The sequence below is a fragment of the Aethalodelphis obliquidens genome, unplaced genomic scaffold, assembly GCF_003676395.1.
Source record: "Aethalodelphis obliquidens isolate GAN/ISIS:26980383/991018 unplaced genomic scaffold, ASM367639v1 scaffold6, whole genome shotgun sequence".
NCBI classification, from domain to species: domain Eukaryota; kingdom Metazoa; phylum Chordata; class Mammalia; order Artiodactyla; family Delphinidae; genus Aethalodelphis; species Aethalodelphis obliquidens.
The window spans coordinates 9,556,964-9,571,838 of NW_020837950.1; the positions used below are offsets into that span (position 1 = coordinate 9,556,964).

A 14,875-nucleotide genomic window follows, 5' to 3' on the forward strand; every position below is an offset into this window, starting at 1 on the left:
AATAGATAACTAAGAAGGACCTACTGTATAGCACAGGAAACTACTTAATACTCTGTAATGGCCTATATGGGAAAAGAATCTAAGAAAGAGTGGATATATGTATATGGATAACTGATTCACTCTGCTGTACACCTGAAACTAACACAACATTGTAAATCAACTCTACTCCAATAAAAATGAAAAAAAAGGCATTGCATCTCCACTCTTGAAAGTAAACAGCTATCTTCATTACCACAAAGATCAGTTCTTAAGCTTGAGATGCAGCTGAGACTGTTCATGTTTTTGAGATAGTTGCTTAGGATAGAATTTAGGTGAAGAATCTTAGAATCGACACGTTTTTCTGGTTCTATAGAAAAACATGGAGTGGTGGGCTTCCTGCATGTGTAAAAGTCACTCTATATAGCTGCTTTAATGCATGAAGTTTCCACCATGAAATATATTTCTCTGGATTAAGAATTCACATCTACAAAAATTCCTCAGTAAAATATAAATAAATATGCTGGGGCCTGCAATTGGACAAATCAGATTTTCAGTCAGTCTGTTACAGTTTAATAAGCTTGCCCTTTTTCATAATCCTCAATTGTAATTACTAATGTCAATGACTTCAGAAGGCTCAAGGTAGTGACCTGAAGCCCTAAATGTTTTTTTAACTTCAGTATTTTGGGGACTAAAACTGCTTTGTCATATGATGTTCCTCCAACTAGAACACGTGGTCAAAGAATTTTTGCCGTCTTGACTTTCTCTTGTCAGTTCCCATGCACACACCGGGCTGGAAATGGGAATGAATGCCACATTAGGAGCTTAGAACCCAAAAAGAAAGAGGTGTTTGAGAAAGTGAGCTAAAACATAGGCATCAGAAGGAGGCGGTAAGTTCCCTGCTCTCCTCACAGTGCCGTGAGAACGACTTTAGCATTCAGTGAGCCCTTGGTTTTCTGAAGCCACTGGGGGAACCCGTTAGACCATATAAGAGGCTAATATTTTCTTTTAGTCTTCAGTTTAATAACCGTAAGGCTTTCTTTTGTCTTACAGTGAATAAAGTGTTCGAAAACTGTACAATTAGACTCTTAACTGACTTATGAAAATCCCTAACACTGTAATATAGACAAATATCCTGATTTTATAAAGCATACAGTCTGATTGGAGAGCAAACCTTAATACACATAAGGTGATTAAGGAGCAATTAAATGGTAGCCTGGGTAGCATTCTCTCTAAGTGCTCTGGCTGCAGAGAACTTTGTTCTTTTTATCTTGCTTTCAGTGGGTGCTATCAGAATACTATCACAACACATTATTTTAAGGGCTAGTTTATACCTATACTCGCTGTTTTTTTATTTTCCCAGTTTGCCCTTTTTTGAGGAAGGGGGTGTTCGATTCCAAGATCCCTGACAATTTGTCAATTTGAGATAATCCAGATTTCATCTGAAATAAACCTCTTTCAAATCAAGGCATTCAGAGTTTCCCTACCTGGATAACCAGCATACATACCGTAGATGAGACAGTCCCCTCCAACCTTGCCTAACCTGTTCCTCCCCCAGTATATAAGTAAACCACAGGGGGCTGTCTCATATTGTGATTCCCACTGAAGACATCATTCTCTCCCACCCCTCCCCTCCAAGTAAAGTGTTATTTGGGGGTTCAAGGAAAATTAGGGAGGGGAGAGAACAAAAAGGCTTTAAGCTCCCCCCCCCCCAAAAAAAGGGCTTTTCTTTTCCTGATTAATTATTAAAACGTGCTTTTAGGATCATTTGGCTACTAAAAGTGAGGGCAGCTTTCATAATATAATGGGAGTGTGGCCATCAGTGTAACTTGCTGAATTTGGTCAGTAAGCCAACTTGTTAATTAGTTTGCCAAAAGCTCTGTGACAAACCTATCCCTTAAATTACTTCTAAGTTTCTGGACATAGTTTATCTTTAATTTGTCTTCAGACCATGCTCACAAAAAATGCTAACAGGTAGTAAAATGAGAAAGAGACTAAGCTGTTTTTTTTTTTTTAATTTAAAATACAGTGATTGTTTCATTATATTTGCTTATGCAAAATCAGGCTTTGCAGACAGATGTGGGTTTGAGTCTAAGCTCGTCCTCTGTGATCTTGGGAAATAAATTAGAATCGAAGAGTCATTTTCTTCCTCTCTAAATTATGAATTATAACTAAGGTCATCTGAGGAGTAGTATCATATATATACATATGATAGTCTTTCCAGTAGTTTTGAGATTTCCTTAAACAGAGTGAAGATTTCATTTGGTAAATTCCTCCTTTTTATTTTTATGTCATAGGGAGAGAATAATGAGAAGATGAGATGCCAATTAAGTGGACAGAATGGATAAAATTTATTTCTATTAAGCTAGGTTATATAGCCGGTACAATAAAGATACAATGTTTGTTTTTTAAAGGATTGCCCCATCCTTGGCCTCACTCCTAAATAATTTTATGCCATTTTGTGAAGATAAGTGGTTCTTGTTTACCAATAACCATTTTTACTGTATTCTATGCTTAAATACAATGGGTTGTATATTTGTAACTATTTTCAATGCAGATAATTAACCGATTCCCAGTTTTCTTTCAGGTAAATGTTGGAGATATAGTTATAATAAAAGGCAAAGAGTATATACCTGCTGACACTGTACTTCTCTCATCAAGGTAGAGATACCTACTGATGCTCAAACAGTGTAGAGGATGGTTTCTCTACCCTGCATTGACCTTGTGATTTATCCAAGGAAATAAGGAATAAACGAAGAATTTTAAACCTCTCTAATGATTTTGAATTAAATGTTAAAAATTGATTGGATTTAAAGGACTCTTTCATGTTTGCCATATAGAATGAGTGATAGGTACTATACTTTATAATTCAGAAATTATAATTACAGTTAATAGTCTACTCTCCCTATGGATGTATCCATATCTGTTTGTGTAGACTACTAACTCTTGTAAGATTTCCTATCATTTATTTTATATAATACATGGATTGGGTTCTGTTGATTTTATCTTGTAATCCTTGTTCATGATAAATTCCTTTATGATGCATTCGTGTATCCCTCCACGTTTCTCAATCTTTATGGTGCATTGGTACAAGAAAATGGATAAATGATTTCTTTTTTATCATCATATCTTTTGAAATATTATACTCTTCCAACCAAAAAATTAAAGCACTTTGCTCTTTCTTTTAAGTTCTTTCCATTACTGAATTTAGATAATTTTTGTTTTGCTGATATTTAAGATAGTCATGAATTAGTATTCAGAACATATGGCACTGTTACACTTTAAAGAATGTGACTTTCAAATGGTTTTAGGTTTAAAAACTGTAAAACTAGTCCTAATATAAATTAAGAAAAATGTTTTTACTATTTTAGAGGTTGTTTATCACCATTTCCTTGGACAGTTTTATTTGTAAAATCCACATATAAATATGAACGTGTCCTTTTTTCAAAATCTGTTTAATCAGGTCATTATTTAAACTGATTGAATTTATGACAAGTTAGTGAAAATTAATTGAGCAAGTAAGAGTTCGCCAGATGTTTATAGAAGTAAGTCTACAGGTAGTTGAAGTAACTCCCTGATTCTCCTTTCTGTTTAAATTGATAATCTTTCATTTAAGTTTTAAGAATGGCTAACCAACAGAACGATGTACACTTGGTGATACTAAGTAAAAGTTTGATAAATTTAATGGATGATGGACCATCTGAATGTCATATAACAAAGTTCAAAAGGATAGTAAAGCATTCCAGCAATTTCAGAAACTATTGATATTTTTCTGATTAAACTTTTCATAGAGACATAACTTACCATAAAGACCATCATATGCTGAAACATTAATTATAATTTACATTTTTTATGCTCAAAAATATGAAGATAATTGACTATACTGCCTTGACTTGATATTTAATTCTAAGTTGAAAGTTTTCAAAATATTTTTTATCTGCCTCTATCCAATCCAGACTCCCAATAAGCTCTGTGCTTGTATTTCTTAAACTCTAAAACATTTTTACAGGATTTATTTTCTCAGCATTAAAAACATTTAGTGGTGACTATCAATAATGGTAGATGAGAATAGTTTCTGTATCTTAATATAGCATCCACCATGATTAACTTCTTCAAAGATGATTCAAATAATCATTTAAAAATTAAAAATATTATCTGATTCATTGTTTTTTGTTATAATAGAATCAAAGTGAAGTATGAAGCTTGTGCTGTTAAATAGTTCTATCCAAGTGGCAAAAATACCACCTTTCAGGGGGTTTTTTGTTGGTTTTTAAAAAATTTTTTTTTCTCAAAAGGCTTTTGCATTACTTGGCCCTTTTGAACTTACATTAGCCTTAAGAAGTAGGTAGAAGCTTTTGCCATCGTTTAACAGAAAGAGGAATTTTGACTTTTCTTATTTTCGGTCATTTCACTTTAGCCAGTGACTAGGTCAGGGTTGGAATACCTAACTTCCAACTAATTGGAATTCCAACTAGATACTAATTCCAACTAGATACTAATCTAGTATCTTCAGTATACTACACTGTCCACTATCAAAATAATGACATGGTGATTTTCACCGGCAAGTGAGCACCATGCTAACTGCAAAAAGCATAAACAACAATTTATGATATTTTAATTTCTGATTTTTAAAAAATTATTAATTGCTAATATTGCTTGTTCTTTGAAGTAGTTTGAAATTAAAGCATGAACATGGTTGAAAGTTACTGTGTTTCATTGATTTTCATTTTGAAATGAAGAAACTGAAATTTTACCATATAACAAAAAATACATATATGGGTTTAGAAAGTATAAAATACAGTAAAATAACTCAAGCTACTGATTCAATTCCAAACAGGTTCCTGGCATGTCTGTTTCATACCTTCTCTGAAAATTTTCTACTGAATTCAAAGGCTTACCCTCCCAAGACAATTCATTACCAAGACTTTATTATTAAATAATTCAAAAGGCTGCAATTATGACTTCTAACTTCCCAAGATCCATGCCCTTGCAGCTTTACATTAACTTTATTAAGATATTTATGCAGTTAACTTTGAAAATGTTTTGGAATCAGGAAACTTTAACAAAGTTTTTTTTTAGAGTGGGTGTAGGGGGAGAAATAATATAGTATACTTTGTTTCTCAAAAGCCTAAGAATAGTTTCCACCATTATTTCTTTTCTTCTTGGGTAGGAGTGGACATGTAAGAGATGGCAAGAGAGTGAGGAATTGGAGAAAGGAAAATCTATAAGATAAAGTAGCTCTCTGTAAAAAAATATGTTTTTATTTAATTTGCTAAGATATGCTTGTGAGTAAAACTTTAGAACTCAAAAGCTTCTGCATTAAAAATTGAAAATTGGGCTTAAAAGCAAATAAATGATCCTTAAATATTCTGTTTTCTTGTGCCTTTAGACCTGATCAAAATGAGTTTTGAAAAAATTGGCATTAGACATTGTTATTAACATGTATTATTTTCTATAATAATTTCAAACCTTCTGTCTCTTTTGTCCATTTGTTTGTTTGTTTTTCTCTGTTATTCATTTTTTTCCGTTTTAATTATTTTGAACTGGGACCTGTAGGTGGCAGTAGGGGAAATAGTGAAAGTGACCAATGGGGAACACCTCCCAGCAGATCTCATCAGCTTGTCCTCAAGGTTAGAAATACTGAGTTGTACAGGATGTGTGTATGTGGATCCTCACCCTACACCAGAAAACAGTTTGCACCCAGAGGTGGTTGAGCTCTGTATCTCTTCCGTTAAAACACAAACATTTTACACTTCTTGGTGATGGATGTTTCACAGATGTTTCAAAGGCCTTTTTTGAATACATTGTTGATTGACGTTCCTCCCTCAAGTGGGCAAATGCAGCTCCTGTTGTTATCAATAGGAGTCAGAGTCCTTGAGGTGCGCCAGTAAAGGTAGATTGTAATTGCCTGTGCATCATTACGCTATATTCATATTTAACAACTTGGCTAAATGCCAAGGCTTAATTTATTACCTCTCCAGGATATTGTTTTGCACAATGTTAAGATTTACATGAAAGACAGTTATCGAGAATTTTTTACAATTTTAAACATGTCTTAAATTTGAAATTTTCTCTAAGTTCAATAGAATCCCTTCAGCAGTTATGCTATAATTTGGGCTTGTATAGGGTTTACAGAGGACCCCCTGCACAAAGCTGGATGTTGTACATTTGGTACCGCATGCTTTGGGATCAGTTTTTATCCCACTTGTAACTAGTGACAAAATGCACGTTACTCGATATATTTCAGCTGTCTACTAGTGTCTGTATTGTGATATGCATCTTGTTTCATTTTTCCACGTACTAATCAAAACGCCTGCTTTTCCCTTCTTTAGTTTGTGTTTTGAATGTCATAATTTGCTGAAATAATTATTATCTAGCATGATTCCTTGTCTGAGACTTCTTGCTGCCTTTTCATAGTATTGTCAAGAACTTATTCAGTAACAGTTGTCTTAAGAGATTAAGAAAGTTCTGAATTTGGATGTATATTTTATTTGCACCACTTCAAATAGAAGCCAGCTATTTAACTTTCTAACTTCCTAGCCATTTAGGGTCCTAGAAAAGGACCTTATTTTGTGGGAGAAAAAAAGATAGAATTAGAACGTTAGTCTTATTTTGATATGAGAATGGCCTTGGTTATATTGAGCAGTAGAAATTTAATGCATTTCGCTGTAAAATATGGAATTGGCATTGTTCATTTAACATTTGTTTGTCATCATGCTTCTGTATTATCAGATGTGTTTTATAATGGTTTTATAAACCATTTTTATTTCAAATGTATATGTAAGTAAATTACAAATTGGGAGCAATTGCCAAAACCAAATTACTATCATGACAGTAATAAAAAATTAAACCTTATTTAACTGATAGAGTGAAGATATAAATACTGAAAAACGTGTTTTCCCAAAACTTGGTTGGGAAAAAGTATCAGCCTTTATGGAAGGAAAAAAAAAAAAAAGCCCATAGAGAAAAATTAAAGAACTTGCAAAGTTACTTTAAAATGAATCTGTAAAATATTTGATTAATGACCATGTGTTTCAGTACTTTTCACAAGTCTTCAAGCCATAAAACTAAGCTGTGTGCTCATTTCTGAAACTCAGAATCGTCTGCTTTACACATGTACAAATTGGAAGTTGATTAGAAAATTCCAGGTGTTAGTGACTTAGAAATCTCTAACTGTGAGTACCCATGCTTATCAGAAATTACATTCATGATTATAGGATGTTAATTAATTGGGCTTTTTATATAAGCAAGTGCTAATAAGATTAATTTAACTTCAAGATGCTTTTCCTTATAGCTGAGGATCAGTTATACAGTTGGGCTGCAAACTCACCTGTCTGTAATTGCTGAACAAGCAAAGTCAGCACGTGAAGGGTCAGGTTATACGACAGTCACGGGTGTGTACCTGTGATAAAACTGGAGAGCATGGGCCCCTTATACCAGTCATTGTGTACCAAACTTGACTGAAACACTCTGGTGGGGACCCATAGAATGTATCTCCTAGTTTCAGGTCAAGGAGCAACATAGCCAAGTTGGCTAATTTTAGTTTCAGCTTTTAGCTGCCATGCAAATCTCTGAAGCAACTTTAAGAAATAAAACAGAAAAAATAGGGGGAAGAAAGTGGATATCCACTTTCATTGTAAAATCTGTTCATACAGTTTTTTTAAAGTAGCCTTGAAATGTAAATATTATGGTTCATATGATCCTATTCATCGTTTCTAAAGATGCAGTACAATACAATCTGAACATGTAAATGCAAGTTTATAGAAGCAATAATCTGGAATTTTCTAATCCACCGCTTAATCAATTTACATGTGGGCTATGAGCATGAAATCTCACTTGATATTTTTGAGCTAAAGATATATATGGACACAAAACTGCTTTACATTTCAGATACAGTCTGTGTTGTGTCTATATGATGAACAATTTAAGTAAAATGTGACAAATCTAATTATTTACATTATCTTAAAGATCAGTACTAATTGTCAGGAAGTTGCTTTGGGGTCCTGCTGGCTGCACATCTGATCCATGAGTTTTCATGCATGGGGTCTGCCTCACAGCATTTTGTGGTTAGAATGAAAGACATCAAGAAACTAGGCGACTAAACCTTTGTTTAGAATGAAAGGCTTCAGTGAGTCTGAGCATTTAAGTAAGTTATTAGTATGCTTTCTTTCCCCCACTAAATCTTTGTGCTTTTCAATTTTAAAAAACAGTGAGCCGCAGGCCATGTGCTACATTGAAACGTCCAACTTAGATGGTGAAACAAACTTGAAAATTAGACAGGTATGATCTAATATAGGTTTATATAATTATTGCTGTTCTCTTAACATGGAATTGAGAGCTTTGCTGGGGAGGAAGAAAACTTCCCTCTACCCTTCTACATTCTTCTGGCTGGTCTAAGAATTAAATTGACATGAGACATATTAACAGGAGAAAATCAAATTTAATTTCATACGTATAGGAACCCCACATGCATGAGAGGCTCAGAAACAGAAAGGTAGAATGAGGTATACATGCCATTCTGAGGTAAGGAATGGGATAAGCGTCCTGGGGCTTCCAAGGACAGGAGGGTCATTCATAGGATGATAAGAAGAGCAGATGTTTGGTAATTAGGTGTTTGCCCTGCCAGATGGATGGGTCCACTTAAATAAAATTTATCTCTGGTAATAACTTTTCTCTGGGAAAAATCCCCAATTTAAATTCTTCTAGGTAGTTAAGGGAAGGACAGTAGTTTCTCTTGAACCCTCAGGATCTCCATTGCCTGTAGCTCAAAATAATCCTCATGCAAAAGTGACACTTTTTTTTTTTTAAGATGTTGGGGGTAGGAGTTTAGTAATTTATTAATTTATTTTTGGCTATGTTGGGTCTTCGTTTCTGTGCGAGGCCTTTCTCCAGTTGTGGCAAGCGGGGGCCACTCTTCATCGCGGCGTGCGGGCCTCTCACTGTCGCGGCCTCTCTTGTTGCGGAGCACAGGCTCCAGGCGCGCAGGCCCAGTAGTTGTGGCTCACGGGCCTAGTTGCTCCGCGGCATGTGGGATCCTCCCAGACCAGGGCTCGAACCCGTGTCCCCTGCATTAGCAGGCAGATTCTCAACCACTGCGCCACCAGGGAAGCTCCAAAAGTGACACATTTTGAGGGGGCTCCTTCTGAACCCCTATAGCTTTATTTCTTAGTATTATTGTCTTGAGTTGAGGCAGTTCTGTCTACTTGCAAATATTTCCTCATTGAGCCACAATGAAGTGGTTTTATAAACTGAAATAGTTAAATATTATGGAAAATTCAGTTTTACTTGCCTAATTAAATGTGGTCCATCATATAGATACTATTCTGTAATATTTTTAACACTTTCTGTTATAGCCAACACTCTGATGATAGCATTAGTAGCTCTAAGTGCTTTCATGTGTGTTAGCTTATTTATTTTTCTGTTCTCCTGGCCCATATTATTTGACTTTGACATATGGAAAAGACACAGTTTCCATTGCTGTTCTAAAATTCTCATTAATCTCAGGGAATCGGTTAGATTTCTCTATTTATTTCTCATACCACTCCTAATAGAAAGTCACTGTACGGTTTTTAAAGTTTTAAAAGGGACACTAAAAAAATGTATTCTCTTGGGTTCTAGACAAATAGTGAAAATGACATGTGGGAAGGTTGGGTTGTGGTAGAAGCAGGTCGTCCTCACAGCACCTGAACTCAACCTGCCACAGGAAGTGAGGGCTGCTCAATTCCAGCCAGTTGTAGGTGGCCAGAGGGGGGAACTGTTTTGGAGTTTTCCTTCTCAGTGAACTAAAAGAACAAAAACATAACTACTGTCTTTGGGTATAGATTCTAGTTATTTTGCATTCCCTTTTGGAGCTTCAGCAGACAGATTTAGACTGTATAATGCTAAATATTAGTTTTATTTTTGGAAGCAAACAGTTCTTTGAGGACTTATTTCAAAATATCTTCGGAGGCTAGTTTATAATCTCTTTAAGATATTTTAGAGTTTTCACAAAAGCTGCCCTGTCCTGCTAAAAACATATATGTTCAAGTAGAGAGGAAGTTATCCCCTAATTTCGATTTGACAAAGGGGTGGGAGGGATAATTGCTCATAAAACCGTGGGATCTCTTAGATCTTAAGGTGTGGATGAATTCAGAATTCCTTGCTCCCTCCCACATACAACTTATTTAATATTTTCTTTGCTTATTTAAAAATTTCTAAACAGGGCTTACCAGCAACATCAGATATAAAAGACATTGACAGTTTGATGAGAATTTCTGGCAGAATTGAGTGTGAAAGTCCAAACAGACATCTCTACGATTTTGTTGGAAACATAAGGCTTGATGGACACAGGTATGTAAAATCGGTTTTCATAAAAACACAGAAGTCACTGTGTTGCAGGGTATTGTTGACCTAGGTACACATTTTCTTGTACTCTAAGTTTGATAACCCAAACCCTTTTTCTTAAGCATTTCTGTATTCTACCCAGAGTTCTTTTGTGAAAATGCTCTTAACCCTGTACACAGGGTATAGCTGAAGACTTCCCCAGGGTTCCTGCCAGCCTAGGAGCTGGATATTTTCACGGATATGCCAAGCTTCTGGCGCGTTGTTTAGTGGTTTCCTCTGTGGCCAGAATACTTACCTTATAGGCTTAACTGTCGGTCTCCATGGCCCAGGTGCTTTCTTGTAATCTCTAGATGCCTCAAGGAGTTCAGACTCTACGCACAGGGGTTAATTTACTGGATAATTTCTTGTCTTCTCTGTGTAATTGCACATGCTCTTTTCTAGGCCATGTTATCTGTAGTCATCTTTTATACCTGCTTCCTACCCCTCTCCCTTCCCTCCCCTCCCCTCCCCTCCTGTTTCCTGCCTCTTCCGTCATCCATTCAACCTGTACCCAGCAGGCCAGGCCAGTTGCAGATGTTAAGGAGACAGCAATGGACAAAGCAGACAAAGCATACAAATCTGCCTGACCTTGAGAGCTAACTTTCTTGCAGTAAGGGAAGGGCAAACAGACAAACAATAAAATGACAAATAAAAAATTTTATACCATGTTAGAAAGTGATAAATGCTTTGGAAAAAATGGCCCAGGATAAAATAGATTGGGAGTTCTTGGGAGGGAATCACTTTTAGTTAGTGAGGTTGCAGAAGGTAAATGTTGCTTCATTGAGAAGGTAATATTTGAGCAAAGGTGAGTAGGAGGTGAGGAAGTCAGCCATTTGAATATCTGGAGGGAGAAGATTCTAGACAGAAGGAATAGACAGTGCAAATTATTAGCTGTATGGTTACATCATCTGAAAGTGGGGAAGTGCCTGGAGTACTTATGGAACAGCAGAGATGCCAGTGTGTGTGGAGTAGAATGACCAAGGAAGAGGGTAGTAGAAGAAGGGCTAAGAGAGAATAGTGGGCCAGACCATGCAAGGCTTTGTAGGCCATTGTAAGGGTGTTATTCTGAGTGAAATGGGGATCCACTGAAGTGTTTCAAGGGGCAATGTCAGCAGTTCAGTTTGGGACTTAATAAGTTTGTGATGTCCAAACAGAGACGTCAGGAGGCAGTTAAACATATAAGCCTGGAATTTGTGATAGAGGTCCGGGTTCATGAGATAAATTTGGAAGTAGTTGGTATAGATATTTAAAGCCATCACCAAGGGTGAAAGGGTATAGTTAGAAAAGTGGAAAGGGCTGTCCTAAGACTCGCCAGCATTAAGGTTGGGAAGAGAGGAGTTACCAGCAAAACAGACTGAGATCAAGTTGGTAGCATGGAAACCGGGAGAGTGAAGAAACCGTACCAAGGCAGAGGGAGTGACTAAAGTGGGTCACATGTTGCTTATGGTCAAGTACCATGAAGTCAAATACAGTGAGTCTGAGAATTAACAGTTGGATCTAGCAAGTGGAGATCCTTGAACTCTATTAGGACAGGCAGAGCCTCATGAGAGTGGGTTTGAGATAACAGAAGAAGAGTTGAAAAATAGACAAGTTTTTCAAGGAGTTCTGTTACAAAGGGGAGCAAAGAAATGGGGCAGAACTTGGCAGGAAGGATGGGGTCTCCTCTGCTTCCCTTCTCCTTTCCTACTAGGCATTTGTAGTGGCCAACTAAATGCAGCTAAGCGCACTAGCTCACGCCACCAGCTTGAGAGATTATCGGTGCTTTCAGTATTTTGTAATTCCATTATTACAGTATTTGAATTCTAAAGGACACTTGAGTACCCTGAACTGTCATCCTCATTCAGATCCACCAAAAGTTTTCCTGTAATTTTTGAAGTAATTATATTTGTTCTAAATTTTTCACAGCGTGATCTTTCCATGAACATAGACTAATGATAGATTTGGACATTTATACAAGTAATGTGTTTCTGTAGCCTGACGTTCCTAACTGGCCAGCTTCCATTTCTTATCAGTTCCCCAGCAGATCGATGCCAAGCAAATCCACACAGTGAAGGAGAAACTTTGTATGATGGTGCCAAGATTTGGGGTATAGATAGCATTTATATAATATGCTTCAATTTACATGAAAGGTGGAAACAGATTTTCAGTATCTTTGTGCCTGTAGCACATTTGACTTCTACAGTGATTACCCAGCACTCTTAGAGCCGCTTAGTTTAGAATTAATGTAGTTTGATGCCATTAAGGATGAGGGTCATTGTCTAATGCCAGAGACTTTGGAATTCCAGCTCTGATGAAAAATTAATAACTCATTCTTGTTGAGTCCTTGTAATTGAAAAGCATTTTTTTTCTTTTGAAGAGTTTGTAGCTAATTCCGATCAATGCACGCCACAAGTGCCGAGGTGCCAGTTGCCATGTTATACCCCATCGGATATGTGAGAAACAGTTGGCACATATGTGCCCCAGAGCATAATCCAGCAGCTTCCCAAGAACTTCTTGGAAACCTGCTTGAGGCCTGAGGACTCCTCCCACCCCTGAAGTGCACCCCAGATCTTAAGATGGGTCTGAAAGGCATGTTGTTGTACATGAAGAATGAGAGGTATAGTTGCTGTGTTCTTTGACTAAATTGGAATACACTAATTCCTAAGAATTTACTTACTTAAGTAGAAGGCTTCAGGTGCTGTCATTACCCATCTATCTCGATTGATTTCATCTGAGCCAGTGACATTTGTGTCGTTCCTAAAAGAAGGTCCCAGGCCCAAGCTACTACTAGCCTTAGACACTTACTGGATTATAAAAATCCACCAGAAATGAAAGCTTCAGTCTCTATTTGTGTCCTCTGACAAATAAATTCTGTGTTTCTGGAGAGTTTTCTTGGGGGAATTGCCTCTTCCTTTTTCTGGAATTTTTATTTTATGAATTTTTATTTATATTTGACTTTTTTTTTTTTTTTGCTTTTTTTAATCAGTAAAACGAAGCAGTAGTGATAGGAATCTTTGAGCCATTAGATTTTATGTAGTACGTTTCCATTAAGAATCCCACTATATTTGCGATAGCTTGTAGCCTTCTGATAGCTCTATGAGAGGTTGTATCAACCCACAGCCTACCATAGTGGGTAGCCTTGCAAAAAAACCCCCAAAACCCCGCTTGACCCTTATTCATGAAAGATGTAGTTTAAATCATATGGAATGGAGAGCCTCAATTTGCTGTCATTTCAGAGGAGTGTTTAAGACTTTTAGATGCTTACGATTTTATTCACAGTTCTTGGAAGACTGATCTTCAAATACAGTAAATGAATGTCCTAGAGATTTTAATACAGAGACTTAATCTCTGGAGGGCAGCGATGGCAGTGCAAGCATATGATGAGATCTGTGTATTTATCTTACCTTGTGTGTTTTTTTGAACCTTCATTGTGCACAAAGCTATTTTTAATTTAAAGGAAGGTGGAGGAGGGGGAACAGATCCCCTAATCTCACTACTTTCAAATATCTCAGAAACCTAAGTGGACTTGCTAAATCAGGAAAAGTCTTCAACAGGTTTGAGAATGAGCCTCTGAATTCCATACTGTTGCCTACTGTCTTGGATAATGAAGTTGTAGGAAATGGCTGCTTTGGTGGTAAGAAGAAGCAACTGAAATGCTTCCCTCCAGCTGTCCTTGTGTAAGAAGATTATTCTTATTGGTAGGAAAATTACTTCTTTTCTAGAAATAAAGTAAAATGTAAGAAGGGTTATTTTCATAACAGGACCTTTCTTGGAACTATATAGTGGCTGTAGAATTCTTAAGCATTTTGGAAAATGTCGTTTCTAATGTCAACATAATCTGTCATAGCACTGTTCCCCTGGGAGCAGATCAGATTCTTCTTCGAGGCGCTCAATTGAGAAATACACAGTGGGTTCATGGAATAGTTGTCTACACTGGACATGACACCAAGCTGATGCAGGTGGGATTTTTATCTATGAAAACCTTTTGGATCCAAGTCTTTTGAAAATATGCTATTTGTAGGTCTCGGTGCTGTAGTCCTAAACCTAGCAGATCATCTGTCATAGATACCTGAGCCCCACACTCTGTATCCAGATCTCATTCTTCAGTGCGTGGGGCTGTGACATGGCTCACTCCATGCAAGAACACCAGAACGTTCCACCAGAGATCACCAAAGCGTGAACACCCAGTGATTTTGCATACCAGTCCATTGGCAGCATTTACTGACTATTGCAATGATTGACAAAAGTTGTCTGTGTAACGATGAGTGCTCTGCATTATTTATCTTATAATTTTATTTTATTACAAGGATCACATTCTAGAACTTGTTTTTATTTTTTATAAAATTGAAAGAAAAACTTGTAACTGTTTGTTAATAGTCAACTATTATGTTGACTGTTTTTCACAGCATTTTTATGTTAAGCCATTTTTAATCAGCTTTAATCCTAGCACTTGCAACATTTACACATGCCTTTGGCTGCTCCTTCTCTACATTATAATATCACGAGTGTTCAGTGGTGAGGTAGGTGTGGAAAACTCAGTTTTAAGGTACTAAATGAA

General features: G+C 36.6%; 1 protein-coding gene across 9 annotated transcripts in view; it reads left to right on the plus strand.

The window, feature by feature from the left end:
* Positions 1 to 14,875, plus strand: part of ATP8A1 (ATPase phospholipid transporting 8A1) — a 238,991-nt gene that overhangs the window by 64,637 nt on the left and 159,479 nt on the right. For 6 of the 9 annotated variants that reach the window (XM_027103059.1, XM_027103063.1, XM_027103061.1 and 3 more), the window contains 4 exons: positions 2,564 to 2,637; positions 8,187 to 8,256; positions 10,178 to 10,305; positions 14,165 to 14,276. In XM_027103059.1, coding sequence (XP_026958860.1) covers positions 2,564 to 2,637; positions 8,187 to 8,256; positions 10,178 to 10,305; positions 14,165 to 14,276 — 384 coding nt within the window. Of the gene's footprint in view, positions 1 to 2,563; positions 2,638 to 5,532; positions 5,607 to 8,186; positions 8,257 to 10,177; positions 10,306 to 14,164; positions 14,277 to 14,875 lie in introns of all 9 variants that reach the window. The other 3 variants (XM_027103060.1, XM_027103068.1, XM_027103066.1) reach the window with 2 other exon arrangements.